Here is a 13,108-nt window from a genome sequence, read left to right as displayed (position 1 = left end):
CTCATGCATGCAAGGCAACACTCTACTGAGCCAATTTCCCAGCCGTATAATAGTAATTGTTTTTTTTTTAAAGTTGGCTTTATTCTATTACTTCCTGCTTTCTGCACTACAATATCTTCCATTTACAAAAATCCAGTGGAGGTGGTACCTCAAATGGTAGAGCACCAACTTTGAGCAAATGTGCCAACCAAGAGCATGGAGCCCTGATTTCTAGCCCCCAAAAGAGTATAGATGAATAAATAAGACATTTAATAAGTTTAGATTCCACTTAGTAGTGTCGATGATTTAATAGAGAATTAAACTGATGATGAGTTACAGTTAGCCATACACGGTTCCTTTATTGTGGTATATAAATGATAATTAAAATACTTTCTGAAGAATAAAACCTAGGATGAGTAAGTTACGAGCTGTCCTCCGAGATGCTTTTGCCTTGGTCATCTTATGTGGATGTTCTGTAAACAAAACACAAGAATCAAATCAATATAACTTCAAAGGGATAAAATGACTGAAGCAACACTGAAATGTTTTGATACAGATTGTTAGGGTCAAAAATGTTTGGACCTTTTAAAATAGGAACATTTTGTGAAAACAGAAAGCATTTATTTATTTTTACTGGTTCTAAAAATAGGATAATCAATTTAGAAAAAGTAGTTTGGCATTCTAACTTAAGAAAATGAATGTTTTTTCTCTAAGCCCTACTGTACTTAAAAATATTCATGAAGCTCCCACTTACAGGTGTCATTGTGAACAAATATGTATAGATTGTCTCCTGTTGAAGGCACAAAGTCTTGAAATTTACTCAACTACAAAGCAGTCAACTTTATTTTATTTTATTTTTTGCCAATCCTGGGGCATGAACTCAGGGCCTGGATACTGTCCTCGAGCTTCTTTTGCTCAAGGCTAGCACTCTGCCACTTGAGCCACAGTGCCACTTCTGGCTTTTTCTGTTTATGTGGTACTGAGGAATTGAACCCAGGGCTTCATGCATGTTAGGCAAGTACTCTACCACTAAGCCACATTCCAGCCCCTCAACTTTATTTTTAGCACTCCACCATGCTCAATTCAAGTCCTTGATCAAATGTAATTTCTTCATGTTTACCTTTAACTATCACCTAAATTTCTGTGGTCCTTGCCTCAGGTATTGTTCCTTGTCTTTTCACATCTATTTATTCTTTTCCACTTAGCCTCCTGGGAGGATCTTGTATTAAGAGTTCTTTCCTTTTCTTTGCTTCCCCCCCTACATTTACTTGTGCATTTTCATTGATTTTCTGTGATGTACTAAGCATGATTTTAAGGCTTTGGCCATAATGGTGATCAGAAGAAAAAAATTAAGTTTCCTTTATGGTAAAGGGTGAACAATCTATCATTAATTTATGGAATAAGTAGGTAAAATTAGTAAGAGTGATCATTTCAGAGAGCTATAAGTACTATTACCTATAATATAAATTGTGGTAGAAAATGATCTCTAATGTGTTAAAATGGAAATTTTTGGTGCCTTTGTTTTGGGCTGAAGTAACTTTGTATGATTTTTTTAATGTCCTATTAGTCACCTCCTGAGGTAAGCTACTCAATTCTAACACAATATGTATTGACATATTGTGCCATGATCCCTGTCTCAGTAAAGAAGCCAACCAAGCTAAAAGTTATATTTAAATAAAAACTAACAACAAAAAAGAGGAAGCACATCAATCAGTTCCTAAGACTTAGGTGGACCATAATTACATATTTAGCAGAAATAAAAGAATAAAATAATTTACAAATATTTTCCCCAATCCTAAATATCACATAATCATTAAAGGAATCAGTAACTAAAATTTACAAATACATAACACAGACACCAGAATAAAAAGTTTTACAGATTATGTCTTCCAAATATTAAAAAAATAGGTAATAAGAATCTTACACAATTGTAATCTACATAAAAGAAATGAAAAAGTAACACTTCCTACTTTCAGTTTCTTTTTTGACTATCTTAAAGTTGAAATTTTGTAAATACAAATGAGGAAGAAAGCTTGTAGATCAATTATAATTCTGAATTTAATTGCAGAAATATAAACTATTGTAAACAAATTTATTTTATAATGTATAATTACATAAATATAATTATATAAGCATAACATTATAAATACAATATTGAAATATTTTTATTTTATGTATAAATTTTATAAGTTTTGAAATTATACATAAAATATTACAAGAATCTAGCCATCTATAAGGCTAACCTCATGACCAAATTGCAGAGGGAATGGTTTAATATTGGACTATTGAGTCACCACTTAACTTTCCTACCCTTTGAGATCTTACAGTAGGGCTATGTTTGGATATAGCTTACAACATTAGCACTAATGGAAAAAGAATCAGGATCATTTGAGGAGATATAGGGAAAATGTTAATTTTAAGCATTATTCGAGTTCAGAACAATCAGTGCTTACTTCTGAATGAGTTGTTATTCTAACAATAAATAATAAAAGGAGATATATAGAGGAAAACACAAATACACACTGCAGCCAATAGTATTTTGAGTATGGCCACAAACTGGATCACAGTTCTGCATCATTTCTGTTTTTTAAATTGAGAGCTGGAGTAATCAGTGCAGAGAGAAAGAATCTGAGTTTTAATATAATCATTTGTGGCAAATGAATTATATTACATAGAAGCAGTGAGATCTTATCCATAAAATTTAAACTAAAGGTATTACCATTTAAAATGTAATGAATTTATGAAAAAATCATTGTCTAAACATTATTATTATTACTAATTATTGCTTACTGCAGAGCCTCCTCACGCATTTCAGTCCTTTTGGACACAGAGAGCAGGATTTTCCTTTTATATAAGGGGCCTTATTTGCAAAATTTCCTCTGTAAAAAAGAAAAACATTTATTGGATAAAATGGCTATATCTTTTCAAATTTTGTGCGTGTATTTATGTAAACCAGTTTGGCCATTCACTAAATTATGTGTATTGATAAAGAAAACTAACAAGTATTGTCCCAACATATGCTTCATTCCTTTAATAAAAAGAAATGGTTAAAATAGTTCTTACTTGGCCTTCTATACTGATAAAGTTATCTATTGGTTCTAGAAGAGTTTTGGTACTCTATTGTATTTTCTATATAGAACTATGAATTAGCAGTTAAAAAGAGATAGATCAAAGGCCAAAAATGCCCCCCTCCAAAAAAATGGGTCATGGTTTTTGTGCAGTTTGAAGACTAAGAATTATTTCTTATACTTTAATAGTCAAAGCAAAAATAAAAAGATTACTAAAGAAGAAAAACAATAACCAAAGATTAATATATAAGATACAGTGGTGCATGGCCTGTAGTGTAATATGTTTACTACTTGGTAATTTACAGAAAAGACTCTTACTGTTAGTTATTATGTTAGCTACCAAGTTTCCTTGGGTGACCCTCGTTATATTCAAGACATATCTTCATTTTTATTTCAGAGAGTTCTTATTTTTAATGATATTCTTTCCTTTCCATCTTTTGAAATAACCACATTATCCTTACTTTCAGTAGATTACATGGTAAATTTCTTGGATGATTTTGGAATGTTGAGTCAGCCTCATTTTCTCAGGATAACCTCCCCTTAGGTTAGCTATGTTGTTAATATATTATTGGATTCAATTGCTTTATTTAGAATTTTTGTATTTGTGATTTGAGGGATACTTCTCTACAGTGTTCTATGCTCTTTTCTGTATAATTTGTGAGACGTTTTTCCATCTTATTTAAATTGGAAACATTACTGGCTTAAATGTTGATATTTTCCATTTTGTTGTCTGTAAAACATGCTGTGCTGTGTCATCTATTTCCATAAGAATGAAATATCATGTCTTCCTAATCACTATGGGTTGAGAATTGGTAATTTCTTTATTAAATAGCTTTGGATCTTAATGATTTTTCTGTTATTTTTATTGGTCATTTCACTTATGTATGAATATTTTTATTATTTTTTTCTTGCTTTGTGTTTAAATTTTCGTCCCCTCCACCCCCCCAGTTTCTTAGATGGAAGACGAGGTCATTGATTAGAAGGGATTTTCCATTTACATCGTGGGCCTTTAGTACTATAACTTCCCTTCAACTGGTTGGTTTAATGGTATCCCCAAACAATTTGTGTTCATTTTTCTTCGCTTCACAATACCAATTTCTGTTTAATTTTTTTCTCTGATTTATAATTTACTTGTATGTTAATATTAAAATATTGTCAAATTACAATGCCATTCTGTTATTTGCTTGTAATTTAATTCCAATGTGGTCAGATACTATGCTTTGCATGATTTTTAGCTGTTTAAATTTACCAAAATTTATTTTATTACAGATTATGACTGATAGAAAATGTGAGCTATACATAAAAGAATATGTATTCTGCAATTGTTATGGGGTATAGTCAACTAATGTTAAGCGAATGAAGTTGGTTGATTATGCTGTTCAAATCTGTAACCAACTCATTTTCTTCTACTGTCTTCTTCTATTGCAAAGTATTGAAATTTCTGGTGATAACTTTGTATTTTTTCTATTGCTTTTTGCCATTCTATTGAATTTGCTTTATATAACTTTAACTTCAATTTTTAGGGCATACAAGCATTTAGATTTTTTAAGTCCTCTTAATTAACCACATTATAGTTTTGAACTAATCTCCACCTTTGGTAATATTCTTTGTTCCCAAATCTATAGTCTGATAACAATACCAACATTACAGTTGAGTTTTTCTTAAAACTTATTAGATTGGGAAAACTAGCCATTATTTTATTTGACTATGTTTGTCTTTAAGTTTAAATTATGTTTCTTGTATATAGCAAAACATTGGCCTTCAATTTCTTCTTCAATTATGCCTCTCTCCCCTTACTCTGTGTGTGTGTGTGTGTGTGTGTGTGTGTGTGTGTGTGTGTGTGTGTGTGTGTGTGTGTGTGTGTGTGTGTGTATTGGAGCTTGAACTCAAGACTGGAGTGCTTCCATATTTTCAGGTTCCTGCCCATAGGCAATTTAAGAATTATGTTGTTTTTTTCAGAAAAATATTATTTTATCATCCTTCACAACTGTTTTCCCATTCAATTTATGAATCAGAGAAGAATCAACCAACCTTATTGTGTTCTAGGATTTAGATATTACTGGGGCAATTTATTTTCTACTACTACTCTTTTATACTTAAGAAACAACTTCCAGAAAAAAGAAACAACTTCCATTCTTTTTACTCTCAATTTTAAATATTTCATGACAGGTATACTTCTTCATACAACACAATATTCTATCAGCATTAGTTTTACCTGTTTTATCAATACTATAGAAGGATGATTTTACTCAAGTAGAATACATTTCTCTTATATTCTCATATTCATTCTTTACGTGAACAGTTAGTAGTTTCAACTTCAGATATTTTAAATTACAAAATGACTTACGCAGGTCCATAGTTACATACAAATAAGGCAATTGAAGCTCCCCCGAGGTTAGGACAAAGTGTAATTGCACAACCAATTCTATTTGAAGTGGCCCAAACAACCTATATGGAAAAGAAGTATAAAGGAACATATTCAAAACAATCATATGCAAACAATAAATGATTAGAATAGGAATGATCTTTGCCATACAAAGTATTTAATGATTATGAGTTTTCTAACATCTTATATGTTGTATAGGATTATTTTGTTTAGGCAACTTTCTTAGAGGCTCGCTACCTAGTTTACCCCTCACAGATAATTCCCATAAGTAAAAGGAGAATATGTAACTTATATCATAATACCCAGATAAATTCATATTTTTCTAGATAATTGAGGACACATTTAAATTCTTTCTGTGGTCATATCATAAACAATATCAGAATTAAACTGTGTAGACCAAGACATTATTAGACAACTAAAGCAAAAAAGTACTGGTGGCATGGCTCAAGTGGTCAAGTTCCTTATTAGCAAGTATGTGACCTTGAGTTGTAATCTCAGTATCACACAAAAAAATTTAACTTTGGCATAAACAAACTCACTACATGGAATTCTATACCTCATGAGGATACTTCTCAAATGAAGGTAAATTGTATAGGAACTTGGAAGAAAATATTGGCAAGTTTTCTTACAATTGAAATGTACACAGATAAATCACTATTTATACATATATGCACATATATACATATGCATATATGTATATACACACATATGTATTTATGTGACAGATACACACACACACCACACCTGTGTATAATGGCCGCAAACTCGAGAACATGATAGCGTATCATAATCATAAGATAAGCTTTCATTGTGCCAAAAAGTAACAGCAGCTTTTGGTGAAAAGTCATTAATTCCACCTATCCACATATTTTCTCCAATGTATTCATACTCTTCAAAGCATTGATATGGTTTTGTAGTACATGGGTTATGTTCAAGTTTGCACTTGACGGACCATTCTTTAGCAATTCTTGCTAAGTCAGCATTCCAGCGCTGGAAAATAAGGACAATTTAAATTGAAATGTTTCTGCTTACATTAAAATTATTATTATCAATTACATGTAGCTTGAATTTATAACAATAAGACAAAACAAATTGTTTAAATGGGATACAGGTGGACCCATTGCAGCAATGAGATGTACAAGTTGTTATGTTGAAAAACAAACTTTACAACTTTGGGGAGGGGGGATGGGAAGGGATGGGAAGGGGAAACAAAGGAGGAGGCAACAATGCTTGATTAGAAATGTACTCATTATCTCGCCCATGTAATTGTAACCCCTCTATACGGTATTTTCACAATAAAAAAAAAGACAAAAAAGTTTTTTTTTCAGTAGCTGTTATGTTATGGATATTTATATATTTTCCTTTTTAGCTTTGTTCCCAAAACACTTATTTGATACTTGTAGTTCTTTGATACAATAAACATTCTCAATGTGATTTAAATAATTCTCTCCTCCTCTATTTACTCCTTTTCCCTCCCTCCCTCCCTTCCTCCCTCCCTCCCTTCCTCCCTCCCTCCTTTCCTTCCTTCCTTCCTTCCTTCCTTCTTTCCTTCCTTCCTTCCTTCCTTCCTTCCTTCCTTCCTTCCTTTCTTCCTCCCTCCTTCCTCCCCTCCTTCCCTCCCTCCTTTCCTTTCTCCCTTCCTCCCTCTGTATTTTCCTTCCTTCTACTCAGCAAAGTATGCATGTGAAAAATCAACTGTAGATTGAGAGAGAATCAGGAGCTCACAGTTGGTAGGCAAAACACTCTACCTCTTGAACCAGGTCTCCAGCCCTAGAAATAAGCAATATGTCAAAGTCTAGAATACAAAAGGTCATGCAGACTTACTATAAGTGCAGAACAAATACTCATTGACTATTCTTTTTGCTAACACCAATTCAACATATCAATGGGATTTTTCTCCCTTGTCTGTATGTTAAGTTCTTTTTCTCTTTCAGCTCATTTCTGGTCAACATGTATACCCTTCCTTTCTGGTTACCATCCTCTCCTCTCTACAACCCTTGGTTTTGAGTTTTTCAGGTAAGGTTTGGTGACATCCCTAAGGTATATAGGAATAGTCACCCTAGTGAAAATAGCAATGGCCATGTTGGATTATGTGGTCTCCTCTGAAAGAAAAGAAAAGTAGACCAGCAAGAAAATGATAGCTGGGAGAGGGCAGAGATTCAGTTACTAAACGTGCTTCATTGCACCTGTCTTAGTGCTTACAGTCCTGTCTTATAGTTACTGATTGGATTATCTGCCTTTCCTATTCCTGGGACTGTAGATTTTTAGTGGTATATAGAAAAAAATCATGCTGATTTTATATACTTCTGCTTTCCTGAATTCATTTATCAGTTCCAACAGTCTGGGATTATGTTCTTTAGAATTTTTTCTGTATATAGAATCCTACCATAAACAAACAGAATGAATTGACTTTTCTTTTCCTATTTATTTGGGTTGTATTTCTTCTTTCTCTTGACCAGTTGCTTTAAAAGTTGGAGTACTATATTGGATGAGATGTTGCCCTAAAATAGGCTTGATTTACCTACTACTAGTGGCTCCTAAAGTGACAAATTTCTCAATGATGACAACAGCCACAGAGAAGTGCTGAATTAGCATGAGTTACCTTTATGGGGAACTGTCGCTCATTTAGATTTTTTTTACCACCATAAGTACTTCAATGATTTTAGAGAATATAGCTTTAAAAATTGTTTTCAGTGGGTTTTTTGTCATAATTACAGTATGAATGGTACTTTTTGAACTTCTGTATCTTGTTTTTGAAATGTTAATTAGCTATTAAACAATTCACTGACAAAGCAAGTGACCTAATGAAGCTTATTGACATCTTTACATATGATCCATGGGAGCATGTCTTCCACATGCAGACAGTGATATTACTGACTGGATGCATTTGCAATCTGGGCATATTAAGCTTATTTAAACAAATAAAATCCAGCTATCCTATATATGAAAGTATCTTGATAATATGCATCCTGAAGTGGATTAAAACTTCCTCCAAAGGAGACATGCTAGTATGTATCTTAATTAGAGTTCTTTGCCTTTTATTTGAAGCTATCACTCTTTGGGTCTTTTTTTTCCCCGGGTACCTCAACAACGTGCCAGGTTTATTTGGGATGTTTTCTGCTTCACACCATACTCACATTCAGCCATCCAAATTTTTTTCCTCTAAGCAAATTTTCTGTTAGTGTGAAAATATGGGAAGCCGCAAATAATCATTGTTATTGGTGCTCTTTGTTTCTGTATCATTTAACACAGACAAAGCTAAGGAATATGAAGAAAGAAATTGTGAGTTCATGTTAGCATTTCAACTAGTATTTGAAGGTCAGTGTTTTAATATATGTGACTATGTCCTAATATTTTACTTTCTCTTATACTGAAATTCTTGATTCTCCAAAATTATATATTTTTTGCTTTGTAATCTATATACAATGAGATTCTTTAAGACATGTGACAAATATAACTATTAGCATTAACATTTTTGGATTCAGTTTAAGATTTATTTCTAGTTAATTTTGTCCCTGGAATATATTATAGTAGAAATGTACAGTTAACATACTGTATTGTACAGCTTGGTGCATCATTTTTAAAAAATAGTTATCTGGCCCATTTGATACATTTGTTTAACTTTTAAACATTTCCTTCTGAAGGGTATTTTTTCTTAGTTTAAGCTTTAAAATTCTGCAATAATTTTACATACTTACAAAGTCAAATTATAAAACAAGATAAAGCTAAAGAAGAATTTTATCTCCATGAATCTTCAACCCTATGCCTTCTTTTCTCTCTCTTGCAGATAGCTGTGTAAAGTAAAATTGATTTTGCATTTATGTTTTTATTGTTTGCCTTGGAAAATATAGTATGTACATATACACACATTTAAATAACACTTTGTAGCATAAAATAGTCCTTTAAAAAAGAGGTCACTACTCAAATAAGCATGGAGGAAACAGTAACATCAAATACATACCCTAGACTACTGAAATTAGTTGGAGGCTAATATAAATATTACATTTTAAGTTAAAGTCCTTTAATGATTCTGTATGAAAAATATGTTTGTTGTATTTGTTACACCCATCTGAAACTTCTCTTCAAAACTATTTTTCTGTCTTGTAGAACAGTACAATTTTGAATTTTAATTTTAGTGTCTGAGTTCTGATTTAATAACAAATTTTCTCACTTCTGAAGAGAAAAGAAGGAAACTTGAGTTACCCTCAGTGACAAAGTATGTACATATACCATGAATATAAAAATACAGTGATACCATAGATATTCATGCTCAGAGTGATATTTACAAGTGAGAAAAAAATTATGACGGGAATTTCCTAGTAATATCATACATGCTCAAGAACTTATTTAAAGTGTGCAAATTCTATGTGTGATTTTAATAATCAAATACTCCTATTTTTCAACACAGTACATTCTTATCCCTTACTGACTATGATCACGAGAGAGAGTCTGCAAATCACAGAGCCAGGGAGTATTGTTCTAACAAATCTCTCATATTTGTTATTTTCCATAGAAAATACTAGATGACTAATACGTACTGTTTCCATCTTCGGTTCCTACGATATAAAAATAAAACAACTAATCACGAGGTGACAAGATGCATTGTCTTCATAAGTTGACATGTTGAATTGAAACCTCTTTTGTACAACTACTAACGATAATATATATATAATAAAAGCCACAAAAATATGTTTAAAAAAAGTAGGTAAAGAAACAAGAGAATTCTCCATCCCTGTGTTCTGTCTTTTACATAGAGTATGTTGAATATGTAGGATGGAAAGCCATGGTAAAGAAAACAACAACACCTGTGCAATGTACGATCCACTTCAGCAATAATAAAAAAAATAAAACCAAGCAACTCTCAAATACCACTGGGCTTCCTTTCCTACCTCAAACAGGGCGGGAAAGAACAGGCAAAGAACAGCTTCCAATTTTGCCTCCTCTTGGCCTTCCATCCTTACCAAGGAGGGGACAAGGCCCCTCCCCCCCAGATGTGATCTTTATATTACACGTGGAGTCCAGACTGTAGTAAAGCCAATATGCCCATGAAACAGGGCTCTAGGAAGCCCCAGCTGGTTCTAATCTCACCAAGTATTGCATGTCAGCAGCGGGAGGATCGACCCTTCTCCGGTAATCATTGTGGACCTTGATGTACTGTTCTATGAAGTGTGAGTCTGTGATCGACGGCACTTGGTTCGACCTACTAGCTACCAGTATAAAGAAGCTGAAGGTCCACAAGCAACTTAATGTCTTCATAGCCATGGAAAGGCAGGAAGGATGCCCGGCCTGCACTAGCCGGTAACTGCCAGGGCAGTCGGGTTTCCGCTTTCTCCAGGGATCGCGCTCCCAGGCCGGGCGCTCCATCCTTCTGCCCAGGCTCGAGCCCTGCTGGGGATGGAGCCAGGGGGTGGGCGCAGCCACTGAGCCATGGGGCTGGAGGGGAAGGCTTGAGACATCTTCGGCTTGTAGAGTTGTGATTCGCTTCCTGCGGATCCTATCTGGAATCATCTCCGAGGGGCACTGGATTGTGATCCAGTTTCAAGGCACAAGAGCAAGGTGTGCTGGATGCTGGCAAAGCGCCGAGCAATCTAGCTTCTCTGCGGAGCCTTTGAATTGTTTTACCTAGACCCAAGGCATCCATTTGTTCCTTCCCTCAGAGATTTGAGAGTAGGCAATTTGTAAATTCGGGATTAACTGGGATCTTAAAGGATTATCTCCACAAACGTCTAAAACACTAGTTTACTTTATCTGACTCATTTGGCTCCAGATTTTAACTGTGTGGTACGGCCTGTACTGTTTTCTAATATAAACAAGTACTTTCCAATGCGATTAAATAATACATTTTCAGTATTTATATGTTTCAAAAGATATCTTTATATAGCAATATAGGTTGTTTACAGTGAACATGTTTGCATCTACCACTAAAACACGTATCAAAAACTCACTCCAGGAAATGTACTCATTACCTTGCTCATATAACTGTAACCCCTCTGTATAGCATTTTTACAATTAAAAAAGTGCATAAAAAGGAAAAAAACTCACTCTGCTGAAACTAAGTATTATTTTAATAGAAAGTTGAAATTATATTCTTTTCCCCCCCAATACCTTATTGATGTAACTATAACCCCTCTGTACAGCATCTTTACAAGAAAATAAAATTTTGAAAAGTAGAAATTATATTATAAAATGAAAGGAAGTAAAGGTCTGAATGGAAATTGTACTAGATAAGATAGAAAATATTTCTAGTCTATTACCTGTTGATAGCAAATTGCTACAAATAGTGTTCCATGTAGTCAAGCTGAGCTTCTTGTAGTTCATACCCCAGGACACATACACAAACACATATACATACATATACGGATACATGCATTTATTCACTTCCATTTATGTAAACCTATGAGCCTCTATATATTCTGCGTAATCCTACTGGCATTACATAGTCTAACTATGGCTAACCTCTGGTCCCTTGCCTGCAGTCAGTCAGGGCACAGCTCCATATCTTCTACTTCAGCCACATCCATCAGACTGACAAAGTTGCTTCTTATTCAGTTCCTTGTGCTTGCTTTTCCTTTTGCTTTCAGGACTCTACAGACCTTCAGTCTGAGTTCCCTACCTTCTATTTATTTTTTGATTGTGTCAATTGCTACCTGAATTTCTATCATTAATTTCTGTAACATCTGTCTCCTCTATTAGATTGTAGCCTGCATTGAGAAAATACCTTTTTTTTTTTTTCTCAGTGCATTATCTCTAGCACATAGAACTGGTACAGAATCTTTAGGCCTTTAATAAAAAAATATATTAAATAAATGAATGAATAAATTACTCTTCAACTTTCCTCATAATCTTGTGTATGTTTTAATCTTTTTGAGAGCAGAAAGTATATCTTGTCATATGTATAGAAGGGACGAAATTAATATTATTTGTGTGTGTGTGTGTGTGTGTGTGTGTGTGTGTGTGTGTGTGTGTGTGTGTGTGTGTGTATGTGTGTGTGTACTGGTCCTAGGGCTTTAACTATGCAAAATAATAAAGATTACATATACTAATGTAGTCTAACTTGTATGCAAAGACTAATACAGTCTTTTTATTTTTTCTTCTTTTATGCCGGCCTGGTGCTGTCCCTAAGCTTCTTTTGCTCAAGACTAACTCCTATTTGAGCGAGAGCTCTGATTCCTGCTTATTTTGAAGATGGGAGTAGTTTATTGGAGGTAAGAACCTCCTTCCCCGGTCTGGATTTGAACTGCTATCCTCAGTACTCAGCCTCTAGAGTAGTTAGGATTATAGGGATGTGAGCCAGCAGCACAGGACACAGTCTTGTCTTTTTAAATAATTACAGGCTTTTTGATGGCAAATAAAGTTATTTTCCCATCAAGTATCTATCTGGGTGCTGGGCATATGGTAGTTGTTTTATGAAATACTCAAAATAATTCAATTAAATGCACAAGGACACAATTTCCTCTTTGAATCCATGCCAGGCTTTGGAGCTCTCCCTGACTAAGGGAAGTGTGGTGAGTCCACTTCAGGCCTGGCTTTGGGGAAGGTGTGCGGGTGGGGCCTTAAATGTCTCCTGCAGCCCCTGATGCATTTCTCCAGGGCGTTGGATTTTATGGTGAGCTTTGGAGTTGAGGGGTGCTTTGGCCTGTGTCTACTTGGGGGGTGGGTAGAAGGAGAGGACAGC

General features: G+C 34.2%; 1 protein-coding gene across 1 annotated transcript; it reads right to left on the bottom strand.

Moving 5' to 3' along the window:
- Positions 1-299: 299 nt before the first annotated feature.
- Positions 300-10,778, bottom strand: Glipr1l1 (GLIPR1 like 1). The gene is made up of 5 exons (XM_070036811.1): positions 10,522-10,778; positions 6,178-6,423; positions 5,395-5,495; positions 2,770-2,858; positions 300-452 (listed from the first exon to the last, which is right to left on the bottom strand). The coding sequence occupies exons 1-5, from the start codon at positions 10,693-10,695 to the stop codon at positions 361-363; spliced, it is 702 nt and encodes a 233-aa protein (XP_069892912.1). The 5' UTR covers positions 10,696-10,778; the 3' UTR covers positions 300-360.
- Between the last annotated feature and the right edge of the window lie 2,330 nt (positions 10,779-13,108).

This window comes from Dipodomys merriami, unplaced genomic scaffold (assembly GCF_024711535.1).
Source record: "Dipodomys merriami isolate MVZ:Mamm:240054 unplaced genomic scaffold, mDipMer1.0.p SCAF_10, whole genome shotgun sequence".
In the NCBI taxonomy this organism is placed as follows: Eukaryota; Metazoa; Chordata; class Mammalia; order Rodentia; family Heteromyidae; genus Dipodomys; species Dipodomys merriami.
Note: the sequence above shows the minus strand (reverse complement) of the source record. Positions and strands in the feature narration are given on the sequence as shown.

Excerpts from the sequence above, each read along its gene's own strand:
- Glipr1l1 (XM_070036811.1), bottom strand. The coding sequence starts at position 10,695 with ATGGCTATGAAGACATTAAGTTGCTTGTGGACCTTCAGCTTCTTTATA. Across the intron at positions 6,424-10,521 it reads CTGCTGACATGCAATACTTG|CGCTGGAATGCTGACTTAGC; the intron begins GTGAGATTAGAA and ends CTTATTTTCCAG. Across the intron at positions 5,496-6,177 it reads TTTGCGGCCATTATACACAG|GTTGTTTGGGCCACTTCAAA; the intron begins GTGTGGTGTGTG and ends TTTTCCATATAG.